This window comes from Pan troglodytes, chromosome 11, assembly GCF_028858775.2.
Source record: "Pan troglodytes isolate AG18354 chromosome 11, NHGRI_mPanTro3-v2.0_pri, whole genome shotgun sequence".
Lineage (NCBI taxonomy): Eukaryota > Metazoa > Chordata > Mammalia > Primates > Hominidae > Pan > Pan troglodytes.
Window position 1 is genome coordinate 16158401 of NC_072409.2, and position 17249 is coordinate 16175649.

Genomic DNA, 17249 nt, shown 5'->3' on the forward strand with positions numbered 1-17249 from the left:
ACATGAGAAAGAGACTAGCGACAAAGCAGACAATCAATACACATTCATTTTCTTCCTTCCACAAGAGCAATAATGGTGCCTGCAGAGTTGTGCGTGGTTTTTTATTTTTATTTTTTTTTCATTTGGCTTGTTTTGTTCAAATCATGCTGTGGTTTTTATTCCCTTCTTTTCTTTCCCATCATTAACTCTAGCTGCAGGCAAGTTTATGGAAGGCAGCAACTATGTGTATCATTTATCAAGCAGGACACATGTTAAACAAATGCAACACAGTTTTCTGTCTTCAATGCATTCAAAAGGATCATGCATGTAAATCTGCATCGTGTCACTACAGCATGACACGGAAATGCTCAGGTTTGGAAAGAAAGCCAACTGTATGTGAAACAGAAATTACATAAACACAGAGAGGATTAGCTCAGCATTTTAAAGCTATGAACCTGGGTACTCTACGGTCAGCTTCGAAGCTGGAGGAAGGAAATCTTTAGTTAGAGCTATTTGTTTAATATATACAACAGATGAGATAAAGGAATTCAAAAGACAATGTAACTCACACTTCCTCATTCTGTTCCTGTAAATGAACCTCTCTACTGATATACTTCTAAGGATTTTTTCAAAACCCATGGAATTTCAACTTGAACAAATGGCAAAGGTGTCTGAGTTGAAAAATGAAGATATACCCCAACTTCCTAAGAAAAAATTAAGCTGTTAATATCTCCTCCTGCTTCATAAGATGCTCTGGTGGCCAATCAGGTGCTTCTTCTGTGAATGCCATTTGCTATTTAATAAAAGAAGTGGCTGGCTCTGAAAAGCAATCTGCCTGATGAGGTCTTCAAGCTGTGTAATTAGGAGGCTATTCCCTAAATTGGCCCACAGTGCCTATGGGATTAGATGAACAAGGAGGAGAGGCCTCAGTGGTTCAGAGGGGCCCAGAAAGAGAAACAGTTGACAGTTCCCTTTTCATCAATTTCTCTGTTCCTCACTAACACCAGAAATGAGTGCCTCCCTTTTATCAACCTAATAACAGGTATTCATCCATTCAAGGAAAATTTACCAAATGGTTCCATGTGCCAGGCACTGTTTGGTGTTGGACACAATGAGCAAATTAGACATTCCTACATTCCAAGCTTACACTCTAGTAAAAGTGAGATGAAAAATAAATGCGTACACAAATGTACACTAGTAATAAGTGCAATAAAGAAAAAGAATTGTGCTGTATAGGAGAACTTAGTGTGGAAGAATAATTTAGATTGGAGAGGTCAGGAAAGGCTTCCTTAAGAAAGTGACGTTTAAGCCATGATCCAAAATGTAAGTAGCAATTAGCCATGCAACAGTGTTCCATGCAATGGGAACAGGATATGCAAAGGCTCTAAGGATGCAAAGGGTTTGGTGTGTTTGAGGAACTGAAAGACCAATGTGGCTAAAGCATTGTACAAGGATGACAGTGGCACAAGACTGGCAAAACTGAAAAAACAGAGGCAAGATCAAGCAAAGCCATCTAGGCCATAATGAGGATTTTGGACTGTTTCTTGGCCACAGTGAGGATTTTGGACTGTTTCTTAAAGATTGCTAAAAGCCACCAATAAAGGCAAAGCATGGGAATGACAACTGACAAAATCTTTTAGACATATATTTTTTTTCCTTGTTTATTTAAGATACAAGGTCTTGCTCTGTCACCCAGGCTGCAGTGCAGTGGCATGATCATAGCTCACTGCAGCTTCAAACTCCCGGACTCAAGCGGTCCTTCCACTGCAGTTTCCTGAGTAGCTAGCACTACAGGTGTGTGCCATCACACCTCACTAATTTTTTTAATTTTGAAATTTTTGTAGAGCCAGGGTTTCACTATGTTGCCCTGGCTGGTCTTGAACTCCTGGCTTCAAGTGATCCTCTAACTTTAGCCTCCCAAAGTGCTGGGATTACAGGCATGAGCCACCACGCCTGGCACAATATATATTTTTCAAAAACTCATTCTGGTTGTAGTATGGAGAATGGAGTAGGGGAGTGGTAACAGCACACCCACAGGTGTGCCTGGCCCATTAGCTATCAGAGCCCTTTGATTTGAAACAGTGTGTTCACAGCAAGGGCTTTCCCTTTCTCCTATCTCTAGCCTAGTTTATCAAATACAACAGGTCCAATCTTGGTCTATGACTTTGGAATACAACTACTGAAATAGACAACAAGAACAGGAGGATTCCTTCACCTTATATTAGCAGATGAGGAAATGGAGGCCCAGAGAGTGAAGCAACTTGCCCAAGGTCAAACAGCCAGTTGGTGGTAGAGATGGGACCGGATTCCAGGTACTCTAAGACTCCTAATCCAGGCCAATTCCTAGTGGACCAATAACAAAAAGCCCAATTACCTTCTTCAACTACACTTAAAATCATAAAGCTTCAAAGATGCAATGACCTAATACAACCCACCTTCCAGTTTTGGAAGCACTGTGCTCCATGCAATATTCTGCAATGGTCAGTCTAGTATAAAAGGACTTCCTGGAGGGTCTGCTCCAAATACTAATGCAGAGGTCACAAATTGGTGGCCCTCAGGCCACATTTGGCCCATTAAAATATTGTTTTATTTGCTTCATAGTCTTTAAAAAAAAAACTCAAATTAGTCATCAACATTTACAGAATAAAGATGTCACATAAAAATTTGTGTTACTAGCTTCTTCTGGAAATAAAAATCGTAGTATCAGGTAACACTGATTACCAGGCCTACACTGTGCCTGGCAATGATCAGCAGGAGCTGGGCAGAGGCATTCCACTCACACGAGGTACAGGCTCTCCAGCTCACCAGAGCCTTTTCACGCTGGCCAAGCACCAATCACTGCATCTCCAGTATTGTTTTTCTTAGATGGGACCCGTTTGGGTATTCAAACAACTTACCTAGCCTCTGTAGCATCTGAGTTTAACAGAAAAGGAATCTGGCAACAGGAAAAGAGCTTTGCCTTATCCTTAAGTTCTCTTTATTATGTCTTCTCTCTTGTTTCATCCTAAGCTGAAGGAACACTTCCTCCTGATATGACCCAGTCTCCTCCATTCCAAAAGAGACCACGGAGAGAGATTTTAGCAAGGCCATCTTACCTCTGGGAAGCTGGCCATATTCACCAAAATCAGCTGTGGCGACTTCATGGAGATCTGGCTAATCTGGTTTAAAGCAAGCTTCCCATCAGCAGTTACCACAGCAATCTTGTCAAGGGATCCTAAAAGAAAAATTACAGAGTTTTAGAATTCCAAAGAACCTTAGTAGCCCCAAATCTAAGTCCTATCTAATTCAGATTCAGGTTGGATGCAGTGGCTCATGCCTGTTATCCCAGAGCTTTGGGAGAGTGAAGTGGGAGGAATGCTTGAGGGCAGTAGTTTGAGACCAACCTGTGCAAAACAGCAAGACCACATCTCTACAAAAACATTTTTTTTTAATTAGCAGGTATGGTGGCATGTGCCTGGAAGATGAGCTACTCAGCAATGAGGCTGAGGTGGGAGGATTGCTCGAACCCAAGAGGTAGAGGTTACAGTGAGCTGTACTGGCCACCGCACTCCACCCTAGGCAACAGAGTGAGATCTTGTCTCAAAATAATAATAATAATTCAGATTCAACAAACATTTAGGGATTCTTATCAATGTGACAAGAGTGTACAAGGGGCTTTCACAGGAACAGCAGTATCGTGATAGAAAAGCTTGAAATGGTGACAGAACTAAGTTGGAATTCGTCACCAGCAACTAGGGTGGCCAACCATCCTGGTTTGCCTGGAGCTGAAGAATTTTCTGACAGGGCTTTTAGAACTAAAACTGGAAACAGCTGATCACCCTCACAAGCAACTCTGTCATTTACTTGCTATGAAACCTCAGGTGAGTTACTTATCTTCTCTGTGCCTTGGTTTCCAATTCAGTCAAAAAATAACTACCTTAGAGGATTAGAGTGAGGACTGTAGCTAAAGGAGTCTAACTAAATATAAACAATGGAGTATACAATAAACACCAAAAAATATGCATTAAAGTGGTACCTCTTATTATCCCTTTTAGTCCTTACAACAACCCTGTAACACTGCATTATTACCCCCACTTTACAGATGAGGAAATAAGACTTGGGAAGAATAAATAGGCCAAGATCATAGGGGTAACAAGAGGAAAAACAAGAGCCAAGACCCAAACTCAGGTGTGCTTAATTCTGATTTCAGTCAAGGCTCTTTCCCTTACAAATGGAACTCAAATCCGGCTGTGCATCAGAATCACCAGGGAGCTTTGAAAATTAGATTCCTGGGCCCCACCCTGGAGAAATCCTGATTCGGCAGAGGCTTCGGAGCCTGTGATTTGGGGAAGCTTGTAATTTTTTTTTTAGGTTCACCACATTATTCTGACACAGCCAGATTTGGAACCATTTGCTAATACGACCCTTCATTTTGGTACTTAGATCCCCTTTAGAAACTAGCCCATTAAACAAACAACAACAACAACAAAACTATTAACATTTTCCTATTATCCTGGATATAATCTTTATCTGCATCTAAATTCTGGAAAACCCTGGGAAAAATTTTCAAAAATGGCAAGAAGGCAAGCAATAAAGCTACAGTTACAGATGGAAAAGAGGCATTATTCAAACTCCCTTATTTCCCATGCAAATGAGAACTAGAAGAAAAACCTTACTATTCACAGTAGGAACCACCCAAGGATGGCTCATTCTGAGACACAAAGAGAAAAGGGGGGAAATGGAGTCTTAAACAAATTGGAGTTGTCCTGGCAATATGTTGTTAGAATAATGCAGTACCATACTGTGGCCCAAAGATCTGATTTGAGATACTCAACCAGATTCAATGTCATCATAAGACAGAAGGTTGCTGACAGCAGTGGCTTCAACCTGGAAAAGTCCAGGAGGTATAATGGTAAAAGTCTTTGTTATTCTGAAGACCAATTACCTGAGTTCAAATACCAATTCTGCCACTTTCTGATTGTGTGACCATGGGTAGACCCCTTCAGCCTTCTTGGCCTCTGTTTCCTGATTTCTAAATGGGACATAAAAATTGTACTTATATCTCACCGGGTACAGTGGCTCACGCCTGTAATCCCAGCACTTTGGGAGGCTGAGGCGGGTGGATCACGAGGTCAGGAGTTTGAGACCAGCCTGGCCAACACAGTGAAACCTTGTCTCTACTAAAAATACAAAAAATTAGCTGGGCATGGTGGTGGGCACCTATAATCCCAGCTAGTTGGGAGGCTGAGGCAGGAGAATCGCTTGAACCTGGGAGAAGGAGGTTGCAGTGAGCCGAGATCGCGCCATTGCACTCCACTCCTGGCGACAGTGCAAGACTCTGACTCCAAAAAAAAAAAAAAAAAAAAAAAAAATTGTACTTATATTTCATAGGGTTTTTATGAATACTAAATGACAGAATGTAGGAAAAGCATTTAAACTGTGTCCCAGTAAATGCTGACTATTATTACTTCTTGACATTCTGTGTTTTAATTTCTCTAATACACTCTAATATTCTCTAATAAACTCTGTTCTGTCTTGCTTCAGGACCCTTGCATATATTTTTCCTTCTACTGAGAACACTCTTCTCTGTTCAGATAAATCCTGCTCATTCCTTAACAGTCAGATACAGTGGCATCTAATCTCAGTAATCTTGTCTGATCTCCTAGGCTGGATTATAAACCCCTTTTACAAGCCCCCAGCATCCAAGCACATTTCCATAATAATAACTGCCTATATTTACTGAATACTTCCTATAAGCAAGACATCATGATAAATGCTTTCCATAATGTATTTGCTGTCAATATCATATTAACTCTATGAGATAGTTATTATTATTTCTACCTTATAGACAAGGACACTGAGGCATACAGAGTAACTTGCCCAAGATCACAACAGCTCTTAATGGAACCTGAATTCAAACCCAGGTCTGACCAACTCCAAAGTCATTTGGTCTTCACCACTCAGCTTTGCTGTATAGTTTTATACATGTTGGTTTACTTGTTTGACCCTTCACATCAGGTTCTAGGCTTCTGGAAGGTGGGGACAATATATTTTCTCTCTGTATCCACAGCACATATTAATCAGCACAGAAAAAGTGCTCAATAATGCTTTGACGATAAATGAATGTATGCATGGACGGATGAAAGGGAAGAGGACAACAATGAATAAACAAATAAACCTGTATCTAGACAACTGTTCAAAGGTGTCAGTTATCTGGGAGATAGAAATTGCTGTGAGAAAGAGGAAAAGGTAGGGGGAAAAGTACCTGTTGGTTCAGATGGTAATGAAAGATAAAATGGAAGAATCTGGCAAAAGAGACTAGTTAAGTTTAGTCTGTTTCACCCAGTCTCTTCATGGCCCCAAGTTCTATATAGAACGTTATACAAACATAATCCTGAAGAGAAAGGAAAGAGGAAATACCAACAGGAGGCCTTTTGAAATGGATCTTAATTCAGTCTTCCTGATTTGCCATAAGATCCTTTGCCGCAGAAGTCCCAACACAGGCTTTTCAGAATGCAATTGTGGTGGTTACCATTCCTAAATCCATATCGACATAATGCATCAAATCCTTTTCCCTCAATCTGTCCCCAGCGAGAATCTCCCTCAGCCTCATTCCTGCCCCTCATTTTCTCAGAGGTTAACATTTAACAAATTACACTCCCAACCTCTTTCCAGGCCCATCATCTTTTTAAGTTCAACAAGAGTGGAGCTTGCTGGCTAATTTTAAGTATCACATTTCTCCCTGAGCTCCTCTCAAACTGCTCTCTGGTTTCGGCTGCAGAATGTTAACAGGCCAGAAAACACAGGGGAGACAGAGCACTTTATCAGTTTCATACCTAAAATAATAAGCAAGTTTAAAATAAACAGTTGAGAGAGATTGAATGGCACGCTCTACTGTCAGCAAAGGCAGAAATGCCCCAGCCCAAAGGTTGACAAGTGACGGGAACAGTCTTCTAGTTTCACACTGGATCTCATCTCTGAACTCGGTGTGTTTCTGATAGTGTTTATAAGTGGAGCTGTATTTTTCACTTGGTTTTCTTAAGAGCAAAATATTTCTAGTTTTCTTATGAACTATCCTAATCAAGATGTGAGTAGAAGCAGCCCAAGCTCCCACAGGTACCTTAAGAGGGGGGTCCCAGGTTTGACTTTAGGATGATGACAATTTGCAAAAGGCTAATTTAACAGCAATTGGATTTTTCCTGCCTGCTTGCACCATCAGCTGACAACTCACTTCTCCATCACATCTGCAAACAGTTGGCCTAGACAGTTCTGACATTTCCCACTTAGAAAAGCCACTTTCAGGAAGTTATTAACCCAAACGGAATCTTCCTGGTCAAGCTCAGGGGTATAGAAATGCCTCACGTGGGCAGGTCTGTATCCATTTGGTTCCCAGTAAGGGATAAGAACTGCCAAACAGGACAAATTGGAAAAATTGGACCAAAGATGTCAGTTACTATGAGACTAAATACCTAGATGTGTTTATAGTACATTCATAATAAAAATCTCATTTTTCTGAGAGTATAATTCCATGATAGCAAAGACAATACCTATTTTTGTTTACTACTATGCACTAGCACAATGCCTAGTTCCAAAGTAGACAAAAATTTGCAGCATGGATAAATAAATGTAGTGTTAACTATGCGCCAGGCACTATGCTAGAACCATAATACGTTACCTCATTTATTTTAACTACCACCCCAAAGCTGTAAGTTAAGAATCAAACAAGAAAACCAAGGACCAGAAAAGCAAAGTAACTGCCCATGGCCACCAGTTAGTAAATGGCAAAGCTGGGACTAAAACTCAACTCTGCCAAACCCATGCTCTTTCCATTACATCCCTCCCCAGAACATTGGTTCAGTCACTAACCTGGTGAGGTCCTTATATTGAGAGTCTTATTGAAATTATCCTTGAGTGCTTCTATCACAGACTTCATTTCTTCATTCACCTCTTCCAAGTTGATTATATCCTCAACCAAGGCAGCATTAATATTCACTCTGGTTTGGGACTGTCCTTTCCCTTTGGCTAAAAAGTGAACATTCAGTGAATAAAACAACAGCAGCATAAACAGAGCCAATAAGCAATTGGTGAAGAAGTACCTACTATGTACAGGGAAAAATGTCAAGTGTTAGAAAATTATAAAACATTATCACTCCACTAAAAAAGAGCCTATATTAACTGAGTGTCAACTGTGCTAAACACCTTCTCAGATACTAGTGAGGGAGCACACTTTATAATCAGACACCCCACGTTAGAAGTCTGGCTATAATGCATACTAGCTTTATGACCTTAGGCAAGTTATCTTTCTGAGTATCAAGTTCCCTACCTGTAAAAGAATAGTAACATCTATATTGCAAGGTTGCTACAAGGATACAAATTAAGTCATTCAAACACCTAAAAGAACACTATTCACATGGCAGGGAATCCATAACTAAATTAATCCCTTACTTTTCAGAAAAGTAAACAGAAGATGAGAAAGGTAAAGCTATTTGCCTAATGTCACAGGTCAGGAAATGGAAAAGTCAAGATCTGGTTCCAGATCTGCCTAATTTTAAACCCATGAACTTTTCACTAGCCCATCTCCACAAAATCTAATTAGAGAGACAGGAAATACATTAATTCATTAAAAAATGAACACTAAGACAAGGATATGCACACAATATCTGATGGCTGGTAGAGTACAGACAAAAGGAACAATAGTAGTTTACAGACATTAAACACTACCAATGGTAGAGACAATGGCTTATATTTTAGAAAATCAACAGCATTGGGAGCTGAATATAATTTCATTTTATGTCTAAATCATCGTAGTGATTTTTCATATACATTCTATGTGTATACATAGATAATTTCTGTGAGTGATGCAAATATTCTTGCATTTCTTTTATAGGGAATGGGGAAGGAGAAAAACAATAAAATTTTAAACAATATTTACACTGTTTATTCATTAAACATTCAACAAATATTTATTGAGATTCATTCAATAAATTTTGTTGAACATCTACAGTGAACTCAATCCTGTACTATTTGGGTAGCATATTATAACTTGCAATGCAATTTCAAGTACTTTCTCCTCCTTGCTATCCAAGATAGCTCTCTGAGGTAGGAAGAATAGTGATTAGTATTGTCCCCATGGTACAGATGAGAAATCTAAGGCACAAGCCATTTAAATGTTTCGTCCAAAGTAAACAACTGGTAAGCAACAGAGTGATTTTTAAAAACATTTATTTGCCCATGTTACCATTATGCTTTGAAACCAATGGCTTAGGTTTTTTTTCAGAACTGATAGAAGATGTGGGGCTGGGCGCAGTGGCTCACGCCTATAATCCCAGCACTTTGTGGGGCCGAGGCAGGCAGATCACGAGGTCAGGAGTTCAAGATCAGCCTGACCAAAATGGTGAAACTCCATCTCTACTAAAATTACAAAAATTAGCTGGGCGTGGTGGCGTGTGCCTGTAATCCCGGCTACTCGGGAGGCTGGGGCAGGAGAATCACTTGAACCCGGGAGGTGGAGGTTGCAGTGAGTCGAGATCAGTGCCACTGCACTTCAGCCTGGGCGACAGATCAAAGAAAAAAAAAAAAAAAGATGTGGATCTTCGGATTGAGAAACACAAGTTTCAAATAGGACAATAAAAGTAAATTCACACCTAGACATGTTGTGACTGCAGAAAACAAAGGACAAAGAGATCTTTATAAACGCCCAAGAGAAAAGACAAATTATCCATGAAGGATTAAAACTTAGAACACTTTCCAAGAGCAACAACAGAAGCCAGAAGCAACTGAAATAATATCTTCAACTTTGAACTTTTAAAACCAAATATGCACATTAATAATTTAAAGATATGCCTGTCAATATTGGAATGAATAGTAATATTTATGAATGAAATACTATGCAACCATGAGAAAGAATGAACTACACACAAAAATTTAAATGAGTCTCACAAACATGATGTTGAACACAGAGGCCAGACACAAGAAAACAAAACTGTACAGTACAAAGGCCAGATATGAGAATATAAACTGAAAAGTAAAAAAACAGAGAAAACTAATCCATGCTACTAGAAGTCAGAATAATAGTTATCTGCAAAGGGTCAAGGGTAGTACTTACTAGAAAGAAGCACAAAGGGGACTTTTGACATGCTAGGAATGTTCTGTTTTTTTAATCTGGGTGCTGTAAGTGATTTCAGCTTGTGAAATTTATGACAGCTGCACTTTCCTACAGTGCTTTTTTATTTCTATAAAAAGGTTAAAAAATTAGTTAAGGGTAACCATCAAAACAATAATAAATTAAAAGTATATCTTCCAAATCAGCAGAATTTAAAAAAGAGAGAGAGAGGGATAAAGAAATTTAATCTAATGGGAAAAGAAGAAGAAAAAAAGGAAAAAAAGGAATATTTCAACACAGCTAAAAGAACTTTAAATGTTCCCAACACATAAAAATGATAAAAGCTTGAGATGCTGGATACCCCATATACCCTAACTTAAATCATTTATGCATGTAACAAAACATCACATATACCCCATAAGTATGTACAAATATGTATCAATAAAAAAAATTTTTAAATATGCATTTAAAAAAAAGAAAAAAGGAAAAAACATGATATAAAGAAAGTCCAAAATAAGGCCAGGCGTGGTGGCTCATGCCTGTAATCCTAGCACTTTAGCAAGCCAAGGCGGGCGGATCACCTGAGGCCAGGAGTTTGAGATCAGCCTAGCCAACAAGGCAAAACACCATCTCTACTAAAAATACAAAAAATTAGCTGGGCATGGTGGTGTATGCCTGTAGTCCCAGCTACTCGGGAGGCTGAGGCACAAGCATCACTCGAACCTGAGAGGCGGAGGTTGCGGTGAGCCGACACTGCACCACTGCATTCCAGCCTGGACGACAGAGTGAGACTCTGTCTCAAAAAAAAGAAAGAAAGTACAAAATAAAATAATAACACAAATATGCAGTGACTACAATAAATATAAATGGATCAAAATGACAAGTTAAAAGTGGGAGATTCTCAGTAAGATTTTTAAATATCTAGCTGAATATAACATGACGGTTTTTAAAAATTATAAAAGATCACAGAAAGTTTGATGTATAGGGATGGAAAAATTATAAGCCTGGCAAACATCAGTCAAAAGAAGGCTGGTGTAGCTACATTATCATCAAACAAAAAAGATTTTAAGACAAAATTCACTATTGGAAATCATGAAGACAACTTCAAAATGATAATAGAAACAATTCACCAGAAAGATATATAACAATTCTAAGATTAAATATATCAATAAGATAGCCTCAAAATTAATAGAATTAAAAGAAGAAACTGGCTGGGTACAGTGACTTACACTTGTAATCCCAGCACTTTGTGGGGCTGAGGTGGGCAGATTGCTTGATCCCAGCAGTTCAAGACCAGTCTGGGAAACATTGCAAAACCCAGTCCCTACAAAAAATACAAAAATTACCAGGCATGGCCGTGTGTGCCTGTAGTCCCAGCTACTTGGGAGGCTGAGGTAGGAGAATCAGTTGAGCCCAGAAGATTAAGGTTGCAGTGGGCTGTGATTGCACTGCTGCACTACAGCCTGGGCAAGACCCCGTCTCAAAATAAAAAACAACAAAAAAGGAGAAACTGATCAATCTACAAGCATACTAGGAGAGTTCAATGTACGTTCCTTGATAACTGATAAGTAAGCAAATAAAAAAACAGAAAAGTTGATCAATAAAATTAGTCAATTTGATCTAATACAATACACCCAAGAAAAAAAGAATATACATTATTCTCAAGCACACTTGGACCTTCTATGAAACAACCATGTTTTACACACAAATCAAATCTCAACAAAAATAAAAGAATCTATATCATATAGAACATACCCTCTGAACAGAGTAGAATTAAGCTAACCCCAAAACAACCATTTGTTTGAAAAACTTTAAACACTTCTTAATAAACACTCATGGGCTATAAAGAAATGCATAATGGAAATGTTTAAATATTGAGAAATGACCATAATAAAAATATTCAATGTCAAAAACTCAAGTCAGACACGATGGCTCAACACCTGTGATCCCAGCGCTCTGGAAGGCCAAGGCGAGAGGATCACTTGAGCCCAGGAGTTCAAGGTTACAGTGAGGTATGATTGTGCCACTGCACTCCAGCCTAGGCAACAAAGCAAGACCTTATCTCTAAAATAAATAAATAAACAACCTTATAGGAAGCATTTAAAGTTGTATTTAGACAGAAACTTCTAACCTTAATACTTTAAAAACAAAACAAAACAAAACAGGCTGGGCGTGGTGACTCATGCCTGTAATTCCAGCACTTTGGGAGCCCAAGGTGGGCAGATCACCCAAGGTCAAAAGTTCGAGACCAGCCTGGCCAACATGGTGAAATCCCATCTCTACTAAAAAAAAAAAATACAAAAATTAGCTGGGCGTGGTGGCAAGTGCCTATAGTCCCAGCTACTTGGGAGGCTGAGGCAGGAGAATTGCTTGAACCCAGGAGGACAAGGCTGCAGTGAGCTGAGATCATGCCACTGCACTCCAGTCTGGGTGACAGAGGGAGACTCCATCTCAAAAAAACAATAAGAAATAAAAATAAAGAAGAAAGTATTATGCACAATGGTAAGATATGAAAACAACCAAAGTGTCTGTGGATAGAGAAATGATGTGGGTGCATGTATGGGTGTGTGTGTTTGTGTATAAAGTGGCATATTATTCAACCTTAAAAAACGAGACCTTGCTATTTGCCATGGATGAACCCGGAGGACATTACACTAAGCAAAATAAGCCACACACAGAAAAATACTGCATGATTATACTTGTATGCAGAATCTCAGGGTGGGGGTTTGCTTGTTTGTATTTTAGACAGGGCCTCACTCTGTCACCCAGACTGGAGTGCAGTGGTGCAATCTCAGCTCACTACAGGCCTCAACCTCCCTGGGCTCTGGTGATTCTCCCATCTCAGCATCCTGAATAGCTGGGACTACAAGCGCATGCCACCATGCCTGGCTAATTTTTGTATTTTTTTGTAGAGAAGAGGTTTCACCACATTGCCCAGACTGATCTTGAACTCCTGGGCTCAAGTGATCCACCCGCCTCGGCCTCCCAAAGTGCTGGAATTATGAGCATGAGCCACCATGCCTAACCACATGCGGAATCTACAAAAAAGATGAATACACACAGAGAATAAAATAATACTTAGCAGGGGTCAGCGGGGTGGGGTGATGGTGGTGGTGAGGAAATGGAGAGATATAAATCAAAGGATACAAAGTAGTAGATAGGTAGGATGAACAAGTCTGGAGATCTAATATACAATAGGAGGACTATAGTTAGTAATATTGTATTATACTCTGGATTTTTTGCTAAGACAGATTTTATGTGCTTTCGCAAAAAAAAAAAAAAAAAAAGGAGGTAACTATGTAAGATAATGGATATGTTAATTTGCATGTATGTAACCATATCACTGCATGTATATCAAAGCATCATGTTTATAATAAAATTTTTCAAAGAAAAAAAGAAAACAGGAAAGACCAAAAATTAATGAACTAATTGTCCAACTCAGAGGATAGAAACAGAACAAGTACACAGGAGAAAGTAAATAATAAAGAACAGAAATCATAAAATTGCAAAAAAGAGAGATCAAAAAATTAAAGACTCTTTTAAAAGGTTTATAACTTCTGTCAAGAACAATTAAGAAAAGAAGAAAGTAGATGCAGATAAATATTAAGAAAGAAAAAATGGACATGATTATAAAAATAGTAGAAATCTTAATAAGAGACTATTATGAACAACTTTATACCAACAACTTTGAAAGGTCAAAAAAATGAAAAATTTCCTAAAATATATAACTTACTAAATCAAGAGAAAAATCTAAGCAGTCTCATAATCATTAAAGGAACCAATTCTATGATTTAAAGTCTACCTACACACACACACACACACACACTCACACACTCACACACACACACACACACACACACACACCAGATTCATATTACTTTACAGGCAAGTTCTATCAAACACGCAAGGGGCCGGGTTTTGCCATGTTGGCCAGGCAGGTCTCGAACTCCTGACCTCAAGTGATCCACCCACCTTGGCCTCCCAAAGTCCTGGGATTACAGACGTGAGCCATCGTGCCTGGCCTAAATCTTTTTCCTTTATAAATTACCCAGTCTCAGGTTTTTCTTCATAGCAGCATGAGAACAGACTAACACAGTCTATGTGTCTGTTTTTATGCCCATACCATGCTGGTTTGGTTACTATAGCTCTGTGGTATAATTTGAAGTCAGGTAATATGATTTCTCCACAAACATAACTCTTAACGTTAACATATAAAGAAGTGTTTCCTATAAAGTCAGGAATAAAACAAAGATGCCTATTATCACCAGTCACATTTATTCAAATCACACTAGAGTTCCTAGCCAATCCAATGACAGTGAGGGGAGGAGAGGAGAAGGGAGGGCAATAGGACAGGAGGGGAGAAGAATGGAAAGGGACATATGTGCACCACAACACATGTACAAGAATGCTTATACTAGCATTATTTGTTTTAGCTCAAAACTGGAAACAACCCAAATGTCTGTTAACTGTAGAATGGATATTAAATTGTGGTATATACTTTCAGTAGAATATCATTAAAAAAATAAAAATGCACAAACAACCATTATGTGCACAACATGGACATATCTCACAAATAGATTATTACCACAGAAGTCAGACACAAAATCCATACTGACGTCACAAAGGACAAAACTAATCTGTGGTGTTAAAGTCAATATAGTGGGTTATCTATCCTTACAGTGAGACAGTAACAACTCAAAGGGACATGTGGTAAGTTTGGAAAACACAAGTGACAGTCTATTTATTGATTTGGGTAATAAGTACATGATTGTGTTCACTTTGTGAAAATTCACTGAAGCACAAACTTATGATTTACGTAAACACTTTTCCTTATATATAACTCAAAAAACTAATACATATAAAAGTGACAAAAAAAAAAAAGATAGGATTCCCCCAGAAATAAACCTGATTAAAGAACTGATTAAATAACTGTACAAGATCTTTTTTTTTTTTTTTTTTTGAGACAGGGTCTCACTGTCCCCCAGGCTGGAGTGGCAGTGGCATCATCATGGCTCACTGTAGCCTTGACCTACTGGGCTCAAGCAATGCTCCCACTTCAGCCTCCCAAGTAGCTGGGACCACAGGGGTGCACCACCACACCTGGCTAATTTTTGTAGAGACAGGGCCTCCCCATGTTGCCCAGGCTGGTCGGAACTCCTGAGCTCAAGCAATCCAACCACCTTGGCCTCCCAAAGTGCTGGGATTATAGGCGTGGGCCACCACTCCTGGCCTTGTGCAAGAGCTGTCTGGAGAAAACTTGACACTATGATCATAAATTTCATATAGAAAAGGAGAAAGTCAAGAACAAAAAGAAAAGCATATGTGTGGTGAGGGGAAAGATCTGTACCAGTAAATTGGACTTTATGACACTAAGTCAGGCAGTATGAAATTTACTGAAGGGAGAGATAAGCAGTTCAATAAAATCAACAGCTCAGACACAATGCCATATATATAAAGAAACTCACACAATGGGGCGGGGCATTACAAATCTGGGAGTAAAGAGTAGGCTAATCAATAAATGATTTTGACACAACTTCTTATCCATCTGGAAAGGAAACTTTAAAAATTACCTCACATTATATTCAGAAATAAATTACCTTGCAATAGAGGGGTATTTCTTAAAGAAGACACAATTAATAAAGGACTAAAAAATATGACATTAAAACCCATGTTCAACAAAAACATCATAAAGTAAAAAGCAAAGAAGACACTTGGAACATATGGACAAAGAATGAGCATCCCTAATATGAAAGAATCGAATAAATCTAAAAGAAGAAGTCAAACAACCAACTTCTGCAGCCTCAAACTCCTCACCTCAAGCCATCCTTCCACCTCAGCCTCCTGAGTAGCTGGGATTACAGGTACAGGCCACCAGGCCCAGCATTTTTTTTTTTTTTTTAAGAGGCAAGGTCTCATTATGTTGCCCAGGCTAATCTCAAACTCCTGGCCTCAAGCAATCCCCTCACCTCAGCCTCCTGAGTAGCTGGGATTACAGGTGTGAGCCACAGCACTCGGCTTAACCAACTTTTAAAGAGGCAATCAAAGAAGACAAAACTGAATAGCCCACAAAATATGAAAAAATGCTGCTTACGCACTGTAGTTACTGTCTATTACACTAGAAGACTGCAGTACTGTAGGCATCAGGAACTCAAGTTTCTGGTTCTGCCATTAACTATATAGGACCATGGGCAAATTTCTCACAAACTATCTCAGTTTCTTCGTTTATAAAATGGTGAGATCTGGATTAACTAGATAATTATAAGGATTTCTTCAATGGAAAATTATAATTCCTTCAATGGATAATTATAAGGATAAAATTAGTAAATGTATAGAAACTTTAAAAAATATAATGCTACATACAGATCAAAGGTTATTACTATTAACACTATTAACAGAATATAACTCTTCTAAGCATTACTGTTCTTCCAGTAATTTGTTAATTTTCCTATTACAGAAAGGGGAAGGTCTGCATGAAATTAGAAAAGGAAAGTCAGTGGGAAAATATTCAGCAGCATATATCTAGCGCCATTCTTGGGGGAGGACTCCCTGATCCACCACTGCAAATTGCTGGTGTGACTGACAATTTTCTATCACTCATTCTTTCATTCAACAAAATTTGTCAATACATACTAAATCCAGGCCCTGTTAGGTGCTAAATAAGAACAATATAGAACCTACCTTCATCAGGTCCAGCACAGAATACAGATAAATGATAATCAATCTTACATTTAATTAATTAATCACTGCTGTTCTAAGTGCATCAAAGGCAAAATAACAGAATGCACGAGTGCAGGCAACAGGGGACTTGACCTAGTCTAAGAGGTCAGGAAAGGCTTCCCAGAGGAAGTAGCATTTAAGCTGAGACCTGCAGTACATCAGAGTCTCATTCCTGGATGACACAAGCCATTAAGATCATCCATCTAAATCCATGGCTCTAATACCCACTTCACCCAACCACCTTCTGGTCTTAATTATACTTCCAACATGCATCTTCCTATAAGGAGACAATATATTGATCCCTGCTACAAGCATTCTGGCTTGCTTGGCACTTAAACCTTTAATTCTAAATCTAAAAGAAAGAAATTAGGCATTTTCTGAGCTACCAAGAAAACAAATGAGGCAGCATGGTAATGAGAAAACAGGCACTGGGTTATAACACCATCTCTGCCACTGTAACCTTTTAAGCTAA

General features: G+C 38.9%; 1 protein-coding gene across 7 annotated transcripts in view; it reads right to left on the reverse strand.

Annotated features, from left to right (window-relative positions):
* Positions 1-17249, reverse strand: part of MRRF (mitochondrial ribosome recycling factor) — a 58834-nt gene that overhangs the window by 35121 nt on the left and 6464 nt on the right. For all 7 annotated transcript variants that reach the window (XM_063787527.1, XM_520237.8, XM_016961595.3 and 4 more), the window contains 2 exons: positions 7825-7980; positions 3075-3193 (listed from right to left, as the gene is read on the reverse strand). In XM_063787527.1, the coding sequence (XP_063643597.1) occupies positions 3075-3193; positions 7825-7980 (275 nt within the window). The remainder of the gene's footprint in view (positions 1-3074; positions 3194-7824; positions 7981-17249) is intronic.